This window comes from Geospiza fortis, unplaced genomic scaffold, assembly GCF_000277835.1.
Source record: "Geospiza fortis unplaced genomic scaffold, GeoFor_1.0 scaffold54, whole genome shotgun sequence".
Lineage (NCBI taxonomy): Eukaryota > Metazoa > Chordata > Aves > Passeriformes > Thraupidae > Geospiza > Geospiza fortis.
Window position 1 is genome coordinate 212590 of NW_005054301.1, and position 23098 is coordinate 235687.

At 36.4% G+C, this 23098-nt stretch overlaps 1 protein-coding gene across 1 annotated transcript in view; it reads left to right on the forward strand.

The window, feature by feature from the left end:
• The first annotated feature begins 372 nt into the window (after positions 1-372).
• EFCAB11 (EF-hand calcium binding domain 11) overlaps positions 373-23098 on the forward strand; it is a 55150-nt gene continuing 32424 nt past the window's right edge. The window contains exons 1-3 of the mRNA XM_031064502.1: positions 373-411; positions 1064-1160; positions 9002-9092. Of these exons, the coding sequence (XP_030920362.1) occupies positions 373-411; positions 1064-1160; positions 9002-9092 (227 nt within the window). The remainder of the gene's footprint in view (positions 412-1063; positions 1161-9001; positions 9093-23098) is intronic.

Below are 23098 nucleotides of genomic sequence, written 5' to 3' on the forward strand. Positions count from 1 at the left end.
GCCCTGAGGGGGCCCGGCAGCTCCGGGAGCTGCACTGGAAAAGGCGGCGCGTCTCACTGAGCTGAGTTATTCTAACGAGGCTTCATTGGACCTTAATATTAGTTATGGGCAGGTGCGGAATTTGCATAATGTTCGTTCGGCGCGGTGTTAATTGCTGTGTGTGAAGTGCCCCGCTAATGAGATAACTACGTGAGGGCTTCGGCAAGGAGAGGAGGAAAGCAGGTGTAACATTAATCAAAGCAGGAGCGCGGCCCGCATCAAAGCGCGCTTCGGCTGCTACGGTGAACTGAGCGCTCGGTTCTCGTTGCTCTAATTTATGGTAAGCTCGTGGCTGCAGTTAACAAATTCTGGAAGTGTCAACACGCGGTGAAAATGGCAGGCTACTCCTATAAAAGCTTTCCTGAAAATTCGGCTAGTTTGTGTAATTTCCTCAGTGCTTGTCCGCAGGGCTGCGTATAGCGGTTTTCCCTTAAATGCTCTGTGGATAAACCTTCGCTACTGTTAGATGTCATCCTGTATTATCAACCCTTGCTGAAGGTGTTCTGTGGGAAAAGCTCTCAGGAACGTTGCATGGTTTCCCATGTTATGTGTGTAGTCTCTTCTCTAAGTACAGGCTCTAGAAATGCTTTTTAGTTTTCTACAAGTACCTCAGAAAATTTGTTGGCTTCTGACTACACTTTCATTGTACTCTCTCCTCATAGTTCCTGTCTGGTGACTTAACTGACAATTAAAGCTATCTGTCATTTTTGAAGAAAAAATATATGGTCTCGTAGAAGCAAATTTCATGTGATTTGTTTCCCAGAAGTCTGTACTATGTATTCTAAGTTTGCAAAAAGTTTTTTCATCATTAGCACGTAAAATGTAGCAGTATGAAAAAAATTTATTTTGACCTAAAAAACCCAAAGTGAATGGACTTGTCCATTTTCAATTTTACTGGAACAGAGTAGATGGATAGAGGTGATTCAACAAGTGCTTATTTTGTTTTTCCTATAACAGTTAAGCAAAATAAAAAATCCTAGGTTAGGTTTATTGGTTTTTAATGGAAATCACTTTCTTTCTGCAGGATTTTGAAGTGTGCAATGAAGATAGCAAAGGCTATTTAAGCAGAGAAGACTCTACAGTAGGTCTAGTAATATTTTTTTTGCTAGAAACCCTCAAAGGTATATACTTTTTTATTATGTTCTGAAGATCCAGCTTATAGATGTCTGTTGAGAACACTGTGTACTGACTGGTCTGCAGTAGTTGGGAGTGTATTGCTGTAGGTGTGGTAAACAGAAATACCTACACATTCTAAAAGTAATTTTCTAATTTGCACATATTTATTCCAAAAGAAAATAATCAAACCCCTGGCTTTTCTGTTGAAAACTGTGATGAGTAGAAGGTTGTATTGTATTTCATATGTGTATAAGATGTAAAAAGTGACTTACTGAGCATGTTATTGGTGTTTATTAGTGGTACATTCAATTCTTTATTCAATGGTTTCAGTAAATGTGAAACTGCTACATGTCCCAGGAATAAACATGTGTTCTTAAAAATATATCCGGTTTTAGTTTCAGGAAATAGTTGGACATTTTTAGCCATGACTTCTCAAATGTAAATCTAGAGCTCTACAGAAATATTAAGAATAGAAAGATTAATTGAGAGAAGTATGTGTTTCTATACTTACAGGAAAATACAGGATATCTTGTATGGCTTGATGTAGTTTTAGAAGTCATAGTTTTACTCAAGTAAGTATAAGTGAATTAAAAAAGAGTATGAAGAACACAAAGGATTTCAGAATACACACAATGTGTCTGTGAGTCTTTTTCATGCCATGTCAATAAATGAGGCCAATCTACTATAAAGTCTATTATATATGTAAAGTATAGAAAGACTGAATCGTCTTTCTTCTCCAGCTTGAGCAATCTTCTTCCCTAATGACCACGTGGGACTAATTATTATTATTTTAAAATTAAACACGTATATTACAAAAACTGTCTTGTCAAGATTGTAAACAAAATTGTGTCTATGATAATTTAAAGTAAAACCCACAAAAATATATATTTTAGTAAACTACGAAAGTAGTAATTTCTGATGCATTTCAGCTGTGGGTAAACATTTTCTCAATGAACTGTGGCCAGATCTAAAAATGCTTAAGGCTTCTAACGTAAGTCCTAACTGCTGAATTATGAATCTCAAAATGCTCAGTGTCTTCCTTATCTATCTTCTCCTAGCTATTTTTACTATATAAAAATTAAGTGTTCTGTCAAATTCCCTGGACGTTACTTCCAGCAGGAGTACTCAAAACATGCTTAAGGCATTTAAACAAGAGCAGGCTCTGTGCATGAGTCACTGATGGCATCTCCTTGGAAAGAAAATACAAGCAGAGGACTCCTGGGAAGACAGGAGATGCAGGTTTAGTTATTTCTTCCTGAAAAGGTGCCAAGTCACACCTGCTGTGGCTTTAGGCACTACTGTGACCATTTGGTCTGTGCAGCTGCACGAAAATTAATTAAGAAACCTTTGTTGTAGGGCTTATTCTGTCATCTCGTGGTTTTGCTTGCTCCTTAAGTGGGCCCAATTCCAGCAACTGTTGCCCTTTACCCAATTACTGCTTGTAGTGAAGATCCCTAAAAGGTCCCTGGGGAGGCAGATAGTTTTCTTTTTGTGGCTTCTGCTAGTGTGCATTAGGTAAGTTTGTAGTGTGTGTTTGTAGCACAGCCACATGTTTTGCTTTTGCTGATGACTAGGTCCTGAGTGTGTTCCTTTCAACGTGTGTGTGGTTTTTAATCTGGTTCTGAGAAACACAACTTTCTCTGTGCACCAGAGAGGAACCAAATGCAGATGTTGCAAAATCCTAAAAGTTGATTGTTAGGATCCAGTTCTTGAGCATGTTATTGTGCATATTGCTTGGTTGTCAAAATTCACAAAATCCTAGGCTATAGGAACGGCCCTTCTAATTTTTTGGAATTGATTAAGAACAGCCCTGGCAAGAAGAGTCCTTTCAATTGCTTTTGCAAGACATGGGGAATAGTGTGCATTCATTATTTCTTAAGGTGAAACTGTTCTTCAACTGAAGAAGCATTGGGACAGCACTACATACTAACATAGTTTTTTCAGTAGAAATGGCAATTGCTTAGCATCATCAACTGCAGTCAAGCAACTGAATTTTTAGTAAATTGTTGCTGCATTTTTTTTGGTCGCGTTTGCATTTATTCTATAAGTTAAAAGTAATACTAACTTTACCCACTAGATGTCATGAATGAACTCTTTCTTGGAAAAGGTGAGCTCTAAAAATTTGAATCACATTCCTACTCCGCTTGATTTTTCTAAATAATTTGTTATAACAATGCTATATTGCGAGTAAAATATTATTTTAGTATGGTTATTAATAGAATTTTTGAACTCTATGTAATTTTAATGTTTAAAATTAAACCTTCTGAGGCACATAATTGGGAAAAATGTAACCAGAGATTAAACTCATTGTTGAACTGATACTGTATGTATATCTGCATGTAAATACTGTCATTTCTGGGAACTAGCAACGTTGTAGGAATCATGTCTATGTGACTTTTATTTTTTCATTCTCTGACAGTTTGGATCAGTGATCCTCTTTTCCCCAAAATTATTTGAAGTCATCTAAAATGCTCTTATATTTCAGCAACCATTCAGCTAACTAGCTGCTAGCATTTAGTCTTCCAAATTGAAAATGGGACTGCAGGAATTGCAGTCATTTAAATATGTAATTTCCAAGCTGAAATTTCCTTCCTGATACTGTTACATTTAGACCTAACTGAAAGCACTCCCTGCAGTGTTCCTGGGAGGCCAGGCTCCAATGTCCAGTGTTGTCCTTGACCCAAGGCTGTACCTTCACAGGAGGACACCAGCAGGTCAGCAGCTGCTGCTGAACAAGATGCCAGCAGCAGGATGCCCTGACACCCGGGGTACAGAAGGGTAGTCTGAGCTCAAGGCTGCTTCTGGCACATTCTATCAAAGCTTTCTAGATAGGACTCCCTGGTCTGTTTATGTATCTGACATGGTCATGGGGAGGTGTTGCAGGCATGGTGGAACATGCAGCCTTAGCTTAAGTGGTCTCATCATGTTTGGCTTGTCCTTTCTCCAGAGTGGAATAAGCTGAGGTTGCTCTGGAATCTGCTCACATCCCCTCAGGTGGCTGTCTCAGTGCTGCAGCTATGTGCAGTCTTGTACTCTGACAACACAGATGGAAGAGTTTAGACTCGTGAGCATGTAGTCACATCAAAAAACAATACAAATATAGCTCAAAGTGGACCCCTCTGCTTTATTTGTCTATATACTCCCTTTCTGTTCCTTACATTGTTTAAAGATGTTTTGCAGGGATCTCTTTAATAAGGAATTTTTTTTTTTTTTTTACTGATTTCATTGCGTAATTTAGCTTATTGATTTTGTACTATAAATGAATCCTGGTAACACACTAATATTAGTAAGTATTAGTGAATCTTGGAAATTTGCTAACCAATATGTTAGTGTCACTCCAGCGTTCCTGTCAGGTAAAGTTGTGAGGTAAGAACCTGCTGAAAGACACTAAAGGAAATATATAGTACATAAAATAAGATGGGTTCCAGAAAAGCTGTAGAAGAATAAATGATGCAAATATTTTTTTAATTTCCTCTTAAATTTTTCTATTTTTTTTTAAGTTTTTATTTTAGACAGATTTACCAAATTAATTTTGATCCAGCTGGTCTTCAGTAAATATGATTTCCAATCTGAATATTAAACCAGAAATTTCTTTCATTGTTTAGAGGAAATAACAGATGTGGGTGCTGATGCTCCAGAAGTTAGATTTGAATATTACAGTTCCTTTGTGTATAAAGAACTCAAATTTCTACAAAGTTAAGCATCTTTGTTTAAAACTACTGAGTTTGAGATTTTGGTATTGATTAGGACTCTATTAGGACTACATATACACTTTTTTGAATAAAAAAGGTGGTTTTATTTTAATTAGAATAAAATATTTTCTTACTTAAATGCCATAGTTGCTACCGTTGTATAATATGTACTGATCATGAAGCTGGTGAAGGGTCTGGACAGTCAGTCATAAGAGGAATATCTGAGGGATCTGGGGTTGTTTAGCTTGGAGAAGAGAAAGCTCAGGGGGGACCTTATCATTCCCTACAACCACCTGAAAGGAGGTGGGGGACATTCTCTTCTCCCAACAACCAGCAAGAGTCCAAGAGGAAATGGCCTCAAGTTGTCCCAGAGAAGGTTTGGACTGGATATTAGGAAAAATTCCTTCACCGAAAGGTCTGTGAGGCATTGGGACAGAAGCCTGGGGAAGTGGTGGGGGTTCTGGAGATACTTAACACACATGGAGGTGCAGAACTTTGGGACATGGTTTGGTGGTGAACAAGTGCTGGGTTAACAGTTGGTCTAAAATATCTTAAGGGTCTTTTCTAACCTAAATGGTGCCATGATTCTAATCTTTGATTCTGTAAATGAGCTGACCATGGCTATTAAAGGTATTTCATACAGTTTTGTAGTATTTTTAGTGCTTCTGTGTTACGTTTAGCTTGAATTTATTCTTGTCACTCAAAGTGGCATTTCTTAATAGCAACATTATATTGATTAATGATGGAGAAAAGTATTTCATAATTTTTAGTGTTCAAGCTGGTAAGTGATGAAAATTTCTATGAATTTTTTGATAGTAATACACTATTAACTTGGGAAAATACTGGACTCCTACCCCACAATTCAATAAATAAGCTTCTCATTTATATAGTCCTACTTGGGTTTTGTTATCCTTGACATTATCAATTTACACTCAAACTTCTGTTTGTGGGGTCATGTGGCAAGTTTATTGGATAAATTATTCATATCAAAAATGAAGTTAAAAAAACTGAGGTTGCTTTTATGCTAAACTCCATCTTGCCTTTTGCCACATGACTGCACAGGTATTTGTATCAATATATTTGAAAGGCATTATGGAAGCTGCTTCTGTTTATGATGCTAGAACACATGCTCATTAAGCCACACGCTTTCTGGTAAATCTTTAATTTAGGCAATGCAAAATAAAGATTGTTTGGTTTGGGATTTTTTTCCTGGAGAAAAAATCACATGAATGTCTGAATCAGAAACAGTGAAGATAAAAAAATAGATCATGGATTTGTTAATACCTAGTGGCTTTTATAATTTTTAAGATGTCCTTTTTGTGTGTTGACATAGCTCTGCAGCCTGTTCTAGTAGCATGTGAATCAGCAGCTCTCCAAATCAATGAATGGGCGGGACTCTATTATAGGAGTCATTCTATAAAAGGAAAATTGCATACTGTATATTTCTGGGCTCTTATGTTACTATGAAAGAGAAGGAATAAATGGATGGAAAGCTTATACTGCTTTTTTATAATTTCACTTCCATAGTTATCCAATTGAATGGAAAGCTGTTCGCACAGGCAAGTTCAGCATGTTTGGGCAACCTCTGTTATTATAGAAATGGTGCATGTACAGAACCTAGTAGTTGAAAGCAGCAAGACAGTGTAATCCTGGAAGCTGAGATGGTAATAGTTCTTAATATATGATTTCCCAAGAAGAAATAAGCAAAAAGGCACTGGAAATCTGTACACTGATACACAGATTTAAATTGAGACAGCAGGTGGAGCTGAAGGAGTTGTGCTTTTGAACCACTGCAGAAAGAAGAGAATATGAATGAATCAAAAGAAAAAGACGTGCAGAGCTTTTGTTATGTTACTAGATAAAGGAAAAATTCCTCTAGGATACAGTCATCTTCTCTTCTCAAGAAAACTAATTTCTTTAAAGTGAACATAAGTAATACATCAGAAATTATGAGAGAAGAGTATTAATGTGTGTTTACATACTGAGCTGAAGTGGGATCCCTTTTCCAAAAAAACTTGTATCTGCTGAATTTTTGTATCAGGATTTTTGCATGTTTTATGGAGAGGCCTTAACTTTTGGGGGTCAGATTTTTGTTTCTTAATTTTTATGTTTTACTTTGATTTTGGAATAAATGGTCAATTCAGAGCTTACCAACTAGATTTATATGTTAATTTCTTTAATTTTCTGTGACCACTCTTTAAATGTACAAGTCTTTCATGCAGCATACAGAAAGAATAACCAATTCAGTTTTACATTCCATTTTATTATGGGTTTCACAGGAATCTGTAGCTGGGGTTATACATTATTTCAGACTTGGCTTCTGGGAATGATGCCAGATAGATTGTTCATGCAGCATGGATCTTTATCCATGGCATGCAAATGGCTTAGAGGAGTCCAGGTTTCTCTCCAGTGTAAAGAAACATGAGATGGCAGGTAACAAGAAAAAAGTAGAGGTAAACAGAAGTATAATACTCAAGTGTAGAAAATATGTGAGAAAAATTTAACTATATTGAAATGTTTTCATGATTATTCTCTAACTTTGGAGGTTATTATTGCAGTTTATTTTTATTTATATAATTAAAACTACTCATAGTCAGTAGACCTTAGTCGTACATATTTTAAAGGGTGAAAATGAAACTGGCATCTTTTTTGGCAGGGAAATTAATTTAATTTTACATTTTTCTAGGTCCATTATTTGAAAAGTTTGTTAAATTTTATGAGCACAATGAAGATTGCATAGTTATACAGTAATGAAACAAGTAAATATTTACACCTCTTGATACGCACTATGAGGATTTTTTCTTATTAATATTTGAAATATTAATTTAAATCTGAAGCAATTAAGCAAAACAGAGCACCTGAAGGAAATAAAAATATGAGATGTCCTGGATGCAGCAAAGTTAAAGCAAGCAGTACTAGGCAAATAAAGATGGTGTTGATGTGACTATGAAACAGCCAGGGTCAGTGGACTGCAATGTTCTGGACTGTAGCTCTGTCTGTGGTAGCAGGAGCTCCTCCAGCTGTTAAAAGAAATCTCTGGCCATTCGCCTCTCCTATTTGCTGTTACTGCCTCTCATTATGTCTCTATGACTCATATTTCCCCACTCATTTATGCCACAGGTTTTACCAATTCCCTTGGTTGTGGCTGTAGATTTTTTTTAACTTCTCATAACAGACCAAGGAAAGGAAATCAAAGGAACAAGGGGTTTTTTTCTCATTCTCGTTGGGAAGTAGATGTGGAGATTCTTTCTCATTACTGTTAAACAGCAGAGGATGTCCTATCACCAAACTGAAAACGGGAAAACTTTATCAGAAACCTCTGAGCTAATGGATTTTCAGATCCTCTGCCTTTTTCCTGATCTCAGACAGGACTATGGTCCTTGAAAAGAGGGAAAGTGAAACATATGGCAGATCAGATGTTGGGATGATCTGATAAGCATGCATTCAGCTTTTTGCCATGAACTAAAAGTAGCTTTTCAAGTGTTATTTTTAGTGTGTTATTTCAAAGGACTTAACTGTTTCAAGCACAAAAACTTTTGTTTGCCTTGCTATCTGCTGCACATGGTCTACATTAGCCTTGTTTGAGATGCTTTATTTTCCAGATGAGTCTGGAAGTGAATTCATAACCTGAGTGATTGATCACCTGATATTGCTCTGATATAATGCACTCAGCAGGATTAAACTGAACTAATAATTTGAATAAGTGGATTGTAACATTTGTGAAAAAAAAATTAAAACACAGTGTTCAAAATATTGAAGTTGTCAATGAAAATGGTAGATTTGAAATGTAATTTTGATTATCTTATAATCTATATTTTCAAAGCTTTACAAATTTGAAATTTTCAATTGGTTTGTTCAGTTTTTTGAAATGTCTACTTGTAAAATGAAAAATTAAGTAAGAGAGTTGTAGATGTAGGTACATTGCTTTTGAAGAGTTCACACTGGCAAAAGGGAATAGTCAGTATAAAATTTGTTTTAGATTGTTCTTCTTTATATAGGTGCCTTTCTAAAACATTTTTCTAATGTAGTTCCTTAGAGTGTATCATCATTTCAAAACTGGGAATTGATTAGCTTACATGCAAACATTGAATTAAGTAGTTTTAAAAAACACCCTAATTTACATTATTTTCCCTTGCCTATTCTTAATCTAAAAGATAGAGGATTTTTGCCTTTTGAAGACTTCAAGAGAGCTTTCAATTCTGTTTCTTCTAAGTTATCTGAAAAAATCTTATTTGAAGCCACCAGGTAAGATTAACAAATTGATCCATATTCCTGGATAGCAGTCTTTTTGTTGTTTCAGTTAATTGAAATTATTAGATTTTATCATGCAGCTGAAGATAAAAGCTTCAGCACCCATTACTGTTTCAGTGCCTTTATTAATAAAGATTATACACAAATTATTGTGTAAATAATGTAATAATTAATATAAATTTTATAACTAGTATTTTTAAAATAATAATAAATAAATAACAGGTATGTAAGGTAATTTGTTGCCTGTACTGTTTCATAAGAAGCTTAAAACTATTTGCTTTTACATTTTCCTCCTCTAATCAGGAAATCCATGTTCAAGAGCTGTCTCGATAAAATTTAGTTAAACAGGAGTGTATATTGCAATGTAGCAGTGGTGAGATTTCTTGCAAGGTGAGATTGGCTCAGAAGTGTGGCTGTTGAACTTTATTTAGGGAAACAGAGCTAAGACTTTTGTCCTAAATTAATCTTTACAATTGGATTAAGTCTGCATGAAAAGAAAGCCATAAGAAATATTTTGGTCACAGATATTTGTGAGACATTTCATGTATTTGTGAAACAGAATCTATATTACAATAGATTATTGTAACAAATGAAGTGTATATATTTTCATATTTGTAGATATGTTTCTTGTTCTTCCCTCTTTTTACCACAGAGATCAAAATTAAATTTTTGAACATAGTTTTAAAATGTTTCTTTTATGTTAAGTGAAATAATGTACAATACTTGGAAGTTCTTTAGAGTTTTTAAATGTGATGACTGACCAAATGTGAGTTCTAGAATTATCTGTGTATTAGCAATTAATACAGCACAAAGGGATCAGGGCTGTAGAGCAAGAAGTTTATGATGGGGACCCAATATCTGTATTGAAGGGGTTACTTGGCCTAATTTTAGTGTGGTCAACAGACTGAATGACCCCTAGAAGGTGGAGTCCTTTGGGTGCATGCCAGAAGCATATCCTTCAGTTTCATTTCATCTGGAATAAATGCAGTTTGTATACTGTGAGCACTGTGATGTTCCTCATAGTACAGTCAGAGATGAAGACAGAGAAATTCAGCATAAAAAAGCATTCCAAGTGTAAAGTAAAGCATAGGTAAATATTGAGACAAGGGGAAAAAGTTTAATTTGTGTATTTCAGAGCTCTGATATTGTTAAATGAAAAGGGTTCTTTATGTTTATTTATAAAATTTTCTCTTTGGTGGAAATGCTGTCTTCAGACTGGTTCCTTTAATTTGGAATGCATTGTTGCATGCATTATTTTCTTATACTTTAAGTAAGATGTTGCAGAATAAGCAAAGTCTGTGCCTAGTGTCACAAAGGCAGGAACAGAAGGGAGGTAGGAAAAGAGTTAAAGGCACATTCATGATACTTAGCTTGTCTACTTACCATGCAGAGCAGGGAATTTTATGCTATGGAATGTAATTCTCAACATATTCTGAGATGTAAAATTGAAAACAAGTGTATTCAAGCTATGCAGAACACAAGGACGGAATAATACCAGTAATTGATTTGCATGAAGAGTGAAGGGCCCCACCAGAGTCATTTAGCTTTCAGAGAAAGTAGAGTTGATTTGTAGGTATGCAAAATGCTTGTAATAAGGGCATATATACATGTTGAACTAATTTTAACAAACTTGCAGCTTGAAAATGGAATCCTTTTCTTTATCATTAATATACATGCGTTATTAATATTAAAAATCTTTAAATGTTCAATATAACATAGCAAGAAAGAACAATGGATTATTCTGGATTATTCTTCAGACCTACCTGTTAAGAGCTTTTATGCTCAAAATCTTTTATTTGGCTACGAAGGAGACCCACTTGATACTTAAAGCCAGTATTTGTCTTTACTATATACTAAAATCTTAGCAATCTAATGAAAAAATTATTTTTAGTACAGATTTAATAATAAGGATAAAAAAGTACTATGCAGCAAAATATCTCAAAGCAATTGTTATGCACCTCCTACTACCTATCCCTTTCTCTGTGGTTGCTCTCAATCTTCCACTGTCCCACTCAGTCCCCAGGCTGACAGGTTCAAGGCAGGCATGGTAGAGTGAATTACCATTATCCCAGCTTTTTCACCGGAAGGAGTGTAATATTCATGTTTTCTAGCATCTACTTTGGGTTACTTAAATATGTTTGCCCACCCAGTTTACACCTTCCTCTTCCTTCTGAGGACTGCAAGCCCACATTGCATTCTAATTTCCAATATATGGCACAAACTACATATTTCAGATATTTGTTCTTTGCTCTGTCACCTATAAAAATATTTTTGTCCAGTTCCTGTGTCTGCATGTCTGTAACTGACCATAAGTGAGTTTTTAGTCTTGGTCTTTCAGTGTTAGCCTGTGCCCTGTATTTTAACATCCGATGCCTTTACTACTCCATATGGTATGTGTTTACATCTGCTGTCATGCCAGGCCTATATTTCTCTACATAAATATATAATTTTACATAGAAGAAGTTTTTGTTACTACTATCTGTGTTTATCCTGTATAAATCTGTGTTTATCCTGTATAAAGTTAAGAACAAATTAGACATAGCCACCTGGTCCTTGAAAGAACTGTTGTAACAGATAAAGCAAGTAGAATCTCCAGAGCAGGTCAAACAAGTTCAGACAAAGCCTGAGAAGCCTCAGTCCTTGCAAACTCAGAGCAGAGTTTGTGGCCTGTTACTTGGAGTGGCTGTACTGAATTTACTGAAATCTATTGAGGACCATATCTAATCTCATCTCATACTGATAAAATAATATTTCATGTAGATGTTCTTTCTCCTCAGGGGTTGTTTTCTCACAAATGTCAGTAATATACTGCACACAGCTGTTGCTGATGTTTGGAGAATATGGACAGGTTTTCAGTCTATATTTGATTGTATTAAGTGACTGTAATCTTGCCTGAACAGTAGAGTAACATTTATTTCTGATCTAATATTACAGTCATATTCAACAAAATGATCCAGGGTTTATTATACACCTGATGTGCACCTGATTAGAATGCCATTGTACCATAAAACCTCAACGTTCTGAACACAGGAGTTACAGAAGTGGCTACTAAGGTAAATGGTGTGTTCTTTCATGTTGGGGCTCTCTGTAATGGATAACACACCCATTAGAAGAAGAAGAATTGCTTTATACTATTACTGCTGATCTTCATGTAGCTACAAGTATATGCATTGTGTTAAGACCTTTGCAACAATTATTTGTGATAAATGGCCATCTGTAAGTGAGTATGTTGTCATTTAAGGTGGGATTCAAATTCTTAAAAAACTAATTTAAGTACTGTTTTCCTTTTTTTATGAATATGAATGTCATATTTGAATTATATAGTATTATTTATTATTAATTAAATATGCTGAAAAAAATATTTGTCCTAGCTGTAACATTTGCTCAGAAAAACAGTTTATTTTATTTGTATGTTAAAGCCTCAGAGCATGGTAATGGGAATAATAACAGAAGTAAACTGAAAACCAACCATGTGTAAATGTGGATGAACCTATAAATGATGAAAAATGTCTTACAAACCAAAAGTGGACAGAAAATTCCCATACAGTTTTTAAAGCTAGCAAGCATAACTCAGATCTTAAGGAAGAAAAGAAGGCATTAATGACCAGCTTTTTATGCTACTGGGCTTTTAGATTGATAGTATCTCACAGTAGAGGTATATTAGTACTTTTGTATGTATTGGTACTTTCCATACGAAAAAATGACCTAATTGTCTCATTTTTCTTTCATGTAATTATCTAGTAATGAGAAAATAACCTGTTTTTCAGAGCCACCCCATGGAAGAAATCTTATGCTCTTCTATGCAAGTTTGATTTATAGACATGTACTGCAGAGCACAGTGAATATGAGACATTCATCTTCCTATGGCTAGTTGCTATGGAAACGTAGTACACAGTACAATGTCATTCCAGCTCTGGTGATGCCTGCAGTAGTTTATCCCTTTGTTGTTCTTGTTTCTTAAGCAACTGTTTTGCAGCCTTTCATATTATCGCACTTCATCACCTATACAAATCTTTTTCCTTATCTCTTGAGGACCAAATCTAATAGAAAAGATCCATTTTTTCTCTACCTGTACATGTCAGTGCATTTTTTTTTCAGTCATGAGTTAAAAGCTTGTCCCATGCCCAAAAATAATATGCCATTGTCCTAACATTGGTAAAAAAAGATGCAAACCAGACTGCACGTCAGAATGTAAGGCATCTGTGTCAGCATCTTTATTTACCATTTCCTGTCAGGGACTAGAGTTAAGAATTATTTTCTCCAACAGGTATTCTACCCAAGGAAGACAGAAAGGAAAATTAATCAGACTGTCCCACCTGTCCTTAGTTGGTATTTGTGAAGTGCACAAAAATCCAACAGCTGTCTCAAAATACTCACTCTGTTTCATGCGTGTGAGGGAAGAATTGGAAAAGGAGATCCTCATAATTTACCTGAAAAAATACTAAGGGTGTTATGGGGAACAAGAGTCAAATTGAATGTTTATTGTATTGAGAGGCTGTACCCCAACACAAGTTCTTTTTTGAGGCAGTATCTGTTTCATAATTCATTGCACAGAGAATGCATTAATTAAGAGTGTATGTGTCCCAGGCTCTGTGTAAGTGGGGTGATACTTTGCAAGAAAACTTTATCAGTTAACACCTAAAAATAGATGTATCTTTTGGGTAGTAGTAGTAGTACTAATGAGTTTTGTTTTGCTTTTCCTATCTCTAACTCTGTTGCCGATTCTGTCATCCAATTACTTAACAGACTTGCTGTTTGTGGTGGGCTGACCCCAGCCAGTGACTCACTGACTGCTCCCACAGTGGGGCGGGGGAGAGAATCAGAAGAGTGAGAGCAAGAGAACTCATGGGTTGTGATGAGGACACTTTAACGAGGGAAGCAAAGCTGAGCATGCAAGCAAAGCAGAATACCGAATTTATTCACTACTTCTCATCAGCAGGCAGATGTTTAGCTGCTTCCTGGAAAGCAGCACAGCTAATCATTACTTTGGGAGATAAACTCCATAACCACAAACTTCCCTTCCTTCCTCGTCTGTTCCCTATACTTTAATTGCTGAGCATGACGTCAAAGGATCATAGAATGGTTTAGGGTAGAAGGGACCTTTAAGCATCATCTAGTCCAACTCCCCAGACATGGGCGGGGACACCTTCCACTAGACCAGGCTGATCAGAGCCTTGAGCATTTCCAGGTGTGGGGCATCCAGAAGTTTTCTGAGCAACCTGTTCCAGTGTCTCACAACCCTCACTGTAAAAATTCTTCCTTGCAGCAGACCCTCTTAATAGTTAAAATTATTGCCCCTATCATGTCACTACTACTATAGCTAAATCTGACACTAAATCATCCTAACAAAAGATTTAAATATAATTTTTAGTGGTTATAACCTAAGTCTGTCTGTTATCCCAACCCTACTGAAAATTCATTTAAAAATCTGACCTTTTTGCTTATCACTTTTTCTGGGTAAAATTTTGTAGAAGTAGGTATGTATTCAGGTTTGAAAGCAAAACCTAGCATGCAAGTGTTATACAATGTGCCACACACACATTTATCCCTTCTAAATAGGTAATTTGAGCAAAATTACTACATGAAATAAATATTCCAGTATTTGAAGTTGTTAATTTAAATTAAGTTCATATGTAAATTTTAAATTTGTGCTTTTTCTATTTTTTTGAGGGTATATCCAAACAACTATTTAAAGTTATTTTAGCAAATTCAAATAAGTCACTGGTTCCTACCTCTTAGTTATCACTCCTGCCTTGCACACTGACCTTCTTTCATTGGTCCTTGAGGTTCAGCGTAAATTGTTTCAACAGAGACCATTCTTATTTAACATGAATCTTTTTTATTCTGCAGTGCTGCAAGTAGGGATATGCACGTGGTCAGTTGCCTTAATACATTCATGGTAAAACAACTTAGTAAAATATGTTAATGCCATAGGAAGTGCTTAGTTGCTCATATCCTCAGGACTCTTCATTCAAGCTATTTTCCTTCATATTCGGTAAAACTGTGACATAATAAAACTATTAGAATGTGGCAGCTATAAAATAGACATCAAAGATTAATTTATTTTTTTTTGTGATTAACATCTGTGGTAATAGCAGTACACCTGCCAACATGCCTCAAATGTCAATCAGTTCTTTTAGCAATAGCTTATATTTATTCAGTTTGGTGATGTCTTTACAGGAACTACCTACACAGATGCTGATGATTTTTTAATTGCATTGGATGATAGAAACTGCAAAAAAGACTGACCCAACCAAACTGATTTCAAATAAACTATTGAACAGCCATTAGATGACAAAAAGTCCTGCTCATTTTCATCTGAAGCTGAACCTTTACCCTGAATGGAAAATTATTACTTAAGTTCTTTCAGAGCATACATTTTATTAAAAGCAGATTTTTCTCCAGAATTAAGAACAAAAGATTTCTTTTCAATAAAAACTGCATCTTCTGTTTGAAGTGCAATTTTTGATGTATGCTGATAGACTGAAAACCTGATCCATCGCCTCTCTAGGAAACCTGTTGCAGGGTTTGATCACTCTCTAGGTAAAGAGTGCCCAGTCTAAAGTCCCCTGATGGAGCTTTGAACCATTCAAATGTCCTGTCACTGGATCACAGTGAGAAGGGGTCAGCACCTCCCTCTCCATTTCCCATCCTCAGAGAGCAATGAAGTCATCCCTCAGCCTCCTTTTCTCCAGACCAGACAAGCCCAAAGTCCTTAGCTGCTCCTTACAGGACATTCCTTCCAGACTTTTTGTCCTCCTCTGGACACATACAATGAGTTTCACATCCTTAAATTGTGAGGCCCAGAATGGCACACAGGACTCAAGGTGAGGCCCACCACTGCTGAGTCCAGTGGGATAACCATCTCTGTTGAGCAGCTGTTTGTGCTGGGTTTGATGTACCCCAGGATGGAGTTCACCCTCCTGGCTGCCTGGGCACACGGCTGGCTCACACCAACTTGCTGCCAGCCAGCACCCCAGATCCTTCCCTGCTGGGCTGATCTCCAGCCACTCCTCTCCCAGTCTGTACTAATGCCTGGCTCTGCTCTGTCCTTGTGCAGAATTTGGCATTTTGACGTGTTACATTTCCTCCCATCACTCATTGTCCAAAGCCCCAGTCTATCTAGATCCCTCTGTCGATATCTTCTGTTCCTCAAGACAGTCAACAGCACCTCCCAGTTTGGTATCATCAGTAAACCTGCTAATGGTGCATTCAAGTCCTGCATCCAGATCACTGATGAATATATTGAACATATATTGAATATATATATTGGCCCTAGAATTGAACCTGAGGCACTCCACTGGTGACCAGGCACCAGCCAGAGGCAGCCCCATCCACTACAGCTCTTTGAGCTCAGCTTTTCAGCCACTTCTTCACCCAGTACACAATGAGACTGCTCATTCTAAATTGTGAATTCCACAGCTGGGCAGCTTGTCTGGAAGGAAGCTGTGAGGGGCAGTATAAAAGGCCTTATTGAAATCCAGAAAAATTATATCCACTGCCTCCCCTACATCCACTAGGTGGGTGACTGTATCATAGAGGGCTATCAAATTGTTTAAACAAGACTTTCCCCTTTGTGAACTTGCACTGGCTGTGCCTGATGATTGTGGTATTCTTTAAATACCTTCCCATATCACCCAGTATGATGATCTCAATAATTTTTCCAAGAACTGAGGTTAGACTAAGTATAGTTTCCTGCATCTTTTCTCACAGCCTTTTTATAGATAGGAATAACATTCACTAGCATTCAGTCAGCAGGGACCTCCTCAGACTCCCAAGATCCTTGGCAGATGACAGAGTGGGATCCTGCCCTAACGTCTGCCAGTTCCTTTAGAGCTCTGGGATGAATCCCATCCCATCACAGGCTTCATGTGCCTGTGAACATTCAGCCAATACAGCTGATCCCTTACAATTCCATGTCCACAAATGGAAAGTCACTGTTCCCACACTTGTGGTCATTCGAGTCAAGGGCCTGAGCAGGCCAAGGTCCACCAGTGTTGTTAAAGACTGAGGCAGAACCCCACAGAGAGTACAGCAGAATAATATAGTACAAATAGCATGAATAATATAAATAGCAATAACTCCTTTGCAGTAGCAAAGAAGTGTTTGCAAAGTCCAGGGTCCCTTTATAGCAGGAAAAAAAAACATGACAAAAATAAAAATGAGCCAGTCTATGGCATAATAAAAGAACAGTCTTATGTCAAATAGTTAACTAGTTTTCTTTGGATTTAGATTTTTTCTCTTCTCTTGCCATCTCTGCTGCATTTTCAGAAAATGATTCAGCATCAGAAATGTAACACAATTAGAAAAGGGATATTGTAATACTACATCCTAACAAAACTTAAGCTAAATAGTTTTAAAAATACCCGATGACAAAGTAAGTTATTATTTAATTTAATAAACTTAAGTGGCAACATTTACTCTTTATAACACAGCTGCATGGTATCCCTTCATCATTAGTATTTTGTTTAAATTAAGGATGTTATTAATAGCACTTAACTGATCTATGTGCTCTTAGCAATCCTTATATTCCTGAACTGAACAAGGTTTATTAAAACATTCCTGTTTCAACTTTACAAGAATTTCTGTGAAATTTTTAACTGTCTTCTTATGAGACTTATAGAATAATGGGTGTCCACTTACTGATACCTGTGGAGCTTACAGGCTGGTTTCAGTGAGAGCTGAGATCAAAGAAATCATTTTACTTCTGCAAGTTTTATAAAAATAGGTGAGCTAAAAAGAAGACAGAGATGCTGCAAGATCCCCAGCGGAGGAAAGGGATGTTATATGAGTTAATGAATCTTAGCAGGCATCACAGAGTCTTCATGGAAGCAAGACCTCGTGAAGACCCAGCTGTGGAGAAGCTTTAGACAAAGATTTCATCAGACTTGATACTTTGTTAGTCATAACATACAAATATACAAGGAATCAGGAATTGTTAGTTCAACTATTCCCAGAATTGTTTGATATGACCTATAGCTTTATCTTCTTTTCTTGTAATATTTCCCTCAGAAGTTTGAAAAGCATAATGCCATAAATCCTGAAAGTTGAAGACAATGTCTGAATTTTTGAAATGCATCCACTGATTTTTTCCCTCCAAATCTCTTACACCTTGTGCAAATTCTCTTGAACTAAACTTATTGTCAAGAGAAGATTCCCTTTTAATTGTTGATTCCTAGAAAAAATAAGATTACATTTGTGCTGGAGCACATGCTGCATCTCGCATCTCGGTGCATTGATGATACTGCAGAAGAGGAGTCTTCAGTACATGACAATGCACCATGACAACAGGCAGTGTGTACACATTGTGTCAGAGAAAATTCTGGCTGAATGTGAGGAAAAACATCTTCATTGTTAAGAATAGCCCCACTCTAGATTTTCTTCTCTCAGATGGAGCCAGAAATTGGGTCAGATTTCTTCAATGTATTTATACAGTGCAATTATTGTAGGAAAGGTAGTTGGTTCACACAAAATTGTCTATTCCTTTGTAAAATAAATCTTTCATGGCAATTTCTCACCCTATTGGTCTTTGGTTTCTAATGTCTTAAAATTTTTTAGTTCTTCATCCCATTCCCTCCCTTCCCTATGAATTCCCAACTATTTTTTATGATATTTATTTCTTTGTCCATTTTGGCTCTTAACTAGGAATAGGAAAAAAAAATGTTAGAGACTAAAGTGCTCCATAATTATTCTTTATTTGGAACTTCTGATGATGCCCACTGTGATAGGTAGGTAGTGGGGGAGTATGTTACTTACTCATCAGATATCCTGTTGTTATTGCTATATTGCTGTTGAAAAACATTCTTTTTCCCTAGCTCCTCAAAATTCCATTTCAGTCAGGAACTGTCCCTGTTCAGGTTCTGTATCCTAGAATTGAACAACAGCTGAAATTGTATTCTCTGCATAGACCCTTCTAAATCAATTCTTATTATTTATTTATTTTCAGATCCTGCCAATGCTGTTGAAGGTTTAAGTTTCCAATTCTATCATCACATGATATAGCATGGGATAAATCTGATGTGGCCACAAGACAAAATTAAGCTTTTATAAAAATCTGACGTACCACCAATGCTCTGGGTCCTCTGTCAGGACTACTAGGCATGACATAATCTTTCTATCTTGATATGGGATATGCGTTGTATATACTGCATGAGTATTGCAGGTGTATTTCTGGAATGTATACCTGTGTTTAACAAACTCTAAATTCATTCCATAATTTAGATTTAGTTTTTTTCACTTTCAGGATATTTTCCTCTAAGATAATAATCAAGTACCAATAGGCTCAGAGCTTTAAGGCACATTGCTGATACCCAGACTGTTGGTTAGCTTAGAAGCAGAGATTCCCCTCTTTTTTTCCTTCTCCATTTCCAACTGGCTGCTAACAATCTAGAATTCATGAAGACTTCCTTATAAATAGGATTGTGGGTTTTAGCCATTGTGGAGTCTCTTGTTCAAGTATTTTCTTTATAGAATTTGATTAGAAGAATTACAGAATAATTGGTCTGGAATTTAAACAACTTCAAGAAAATCAAGGTTTTACTTGTCATGTTTCAATCAATTACTTGACTGACTGTTGAAAGCCTGTTGTCAGAATTAGTAGAAGGCATTAGAATATGTGTGCACTCTTCAAGCAATAGAGAACAGCCCTGTAGTTGCTCAGACACACACAGGGGTTGTATTTCTACACTCAAAAATGCATAGGGAGACAAATTCAGATCTTACTATCAAGATAACCCAACACTTTGTATTCCCAAATGGCCTGCAGAAACAGGTAAGGAAATTATTTCGAGTTCGTCATGAGTCAAAGCCTTATTCTCCAAGCTATTTATGAGTCTTGCTGAAAGCAAGCCAATTCCCATATTCAGAATGCAGTTTTGCTGTAGAGAAAGCAATCTGTGATCTCTGTAATTTAACTAGTAAGTACACTTACCAAAGCAAAATAATGAATTTTTTGTAACTGCCTTGTAACTGCCTTAAGGATTTTTATTTTTTATTTTTAGCATATTCTTAGTTAGTCTGTCTACTGTGTTATATGTGTGTCTTTGTCCCCTGATTATAAACTCCTAGTACTGTTAATCTCTTTTGGAATCAAATAATTCTAGGAAATGAGCAAATTAACAGTCCTTGTTTTCTTGACAGATCGCTTTGATTTGTCTTATCTACTGCAACTAACTGTGTGTCTTGCTCAATCTAATAAATACTAAGATGTTTGTCTTACACATCTAAATCACAAACTTGGCAGCAAATCTCTTCTTCCTTCTATTGGTTTTTATCTGCTGGGTTTTTCTCCCCTGAGTAACATAAATATGGTATATGCACTACAATGCCAAATGTAATATTAATTCTTTACCTAAGTTAGGGAATGTAAATACATAGTGGCATTGTCTTCTGCTTATGCATGAATATACATAATACACTATGACTAGAATTTTTGAGCATGAGTGTTATTCCCATTTAAGGACCTAATAGATTTTTAAAATATTAATATTAATTTTATAGGGAAAAATAATAATTCTTCAAAAACCAGTAGCATTTTAGTGTAATTTTAAAGGGTGTGTTATGTTTTATTTGAAAGAAGGAGAACATCTACTCTTTGTTCTTTTCCTCCTGGCTTCTTATGTTGGAAGGTTATTACATTCTTCAGACAAACATTTTCATGCTGTCAAACTGTGCTTCATAAACACTTCAAATGGAGTCATGTCTGGAGTCATCTAGTAAAATGGTCAGTAAGGAGTCAAAGATGCATTTCAATAACAAGCCTTAATTAACTAATTTCTTCTCTGGCCCTCACCTTAGTGTTATTTTTTCTGTTTATCTTAGTGCTTTATATGTGCTGTGCTTGTTTTCATGGATGTACATAGCACAGCCATACTGTTTTATAGACTCATTCCTCTCTTCCTCATGCATTTAAAATCCTGACTGTTTGAGACTGCAGGATTTTCACCGTCAGCCCTCTCTGATAGGGAGTTTCCTTTTGCTTCTAAGTCTGTCACTTAGAAGAGAGTAAACAATAGTCATAACTCACGTATGTGCCTACAGAAAACTCAGGATGGTATGAATTTTAGTAGCTTCTGAAGTCAAGTGACTAATATTATCAGTACTCAAAGATCATTGATTTCCCCTGAGCAGTGTCTGTAGTTAGACTTTAATGGATTTGGAAAACACTGTTCTAACATGTTAACAGTTCTTCATAGTAATGGCTTGTAATAATGGACATTTTTGTATTTTATCTTATTTATACTTGCACTTTTCGGAGTGGAATATCTACACAGAAGCTGAAAATAACTTCTCCCTATTCTTTTGATGAATTAGTTTTTGGTAACAACTAATTCTAATTTAAGTCCAGAACTCAATAATTAATGTCAAGGAACATGGTGACAATGCCATAAAACTTTATCAAAAGGTTTTTATGAAACTTGATTAGGATTTTTTCACTGGCATAAATTGAAATGATGTTATCTTGCTGAACTGAATGCATAATAAAGCTTACAGAGGCACTCATATGCATTTATTGCTTATTTAGCACATATGTTATTTCATTTTCAAATCTTCCTGAACTTTCAATGGAACAAGATACCATATACAGCCTCCTAGTGTCATGTGATCTCCTTCATAGTCCTGTGACATGATAAGTGTCATGGTTTCCTTCCAGCTAGAAACTCAAACCCCACAGCTGCTTGGTCACTCCACCCCCAGTGGGGAGGTGAATCAGATTGAGATAAGAACAGTTTGATTGTTGAAACAAAGTAAAATAATTATAATAATAATAATAAAAAGGTGAGAGGAATAACATCTGAGAGGAACAAGGGATGCTCAATACCATTGCTCACCACCCGCAGAGTGACCCCAAGCCTGTTCCCCAGCAATGATTGGCCTCTCCCAGCCAATTCCACCAGTTTATACATTGGCCATGATGCTCTATGGTATGGAACATCCCTTTGGCTAGTTCAGGTCCCTTGTCCTGGCCATGCTCTCTCCTGGCTTCTTGAGCACCTGCTCACTGTCAGATCACAGGAAACGGAAAAGCGCTTATTTAGGGCTTAGGGCAAGCACAGCACAGCAACGACTAAAACACAGTGTGTTACCAACATGGTACTCATACTGAATCCAAAACTCAACACTGTACCAGCTACTAGGAAAACATGTATTGCTGCCAAAACCAGGCCAATAGTGTAAGGCCTTTTAGAAGTTACAGAAAATATTATCTACGACTGCAGCTTTAATAAGGAATCATGAAGCACTCTTGATAGTTTTTAAGTTCATTTAGATTAAGTGGGTTTAAACTTCTGAAAATTCAGGAAAATCCAGCATGATGGCAGATATCCAGCCACATCCAGTTATGAATTACCTTGGGTGACCAAAGAGATATGGGACCTCTGATTTGGCTGGTTTGTTTGCTGAAGCTGGTGCTGCCAAACTGTGTTCCCATATGAATGGTATAATGTATTAGAGAAAATCTTAGGAGAAATTGTTGTATCAGTGGAATTTCTGGTTTCTACTACCTTCCTCCTCAGCCCTTTTAATGTTTTAATGCTTCTTAGTCCCAGGAAGACATGTATGAAGTGCAACAAGGTTTTTTGAATAAATAGAAAAACTTGGTTGAGATGAAGTTCCATGCCAAAGAATAAAGCTTTCTTCTTTGCGTCAAGAGTGATTCAAGACTGACATATCATATAACTGCAATATATTAAAGATCTTGTGCATTGCCTGTGGATGGTGCCATTTGGTGTACTTTCAGAGAGGAGTACAGAGTACTTTTGTCAGTGCTTGAATATAGTATTGATTTAAGAGGTCAATCTTTATTGTATAATTCAGTGCCAAGTTAAAGGCAAAGTTAGAAGCCCTGTGAAGGGACAGTGTATGTGCTGACATGTAGAAGAAAGACTTAAGACTGGGTAGCTGGAGCAAATTGCAACATGCTGCCTACTCTGGAGTAGGGAGACACCTTGGCTTTTCATTCTCTATGGGGATTTTTGATCAATACTAACTCTATTCTTTTC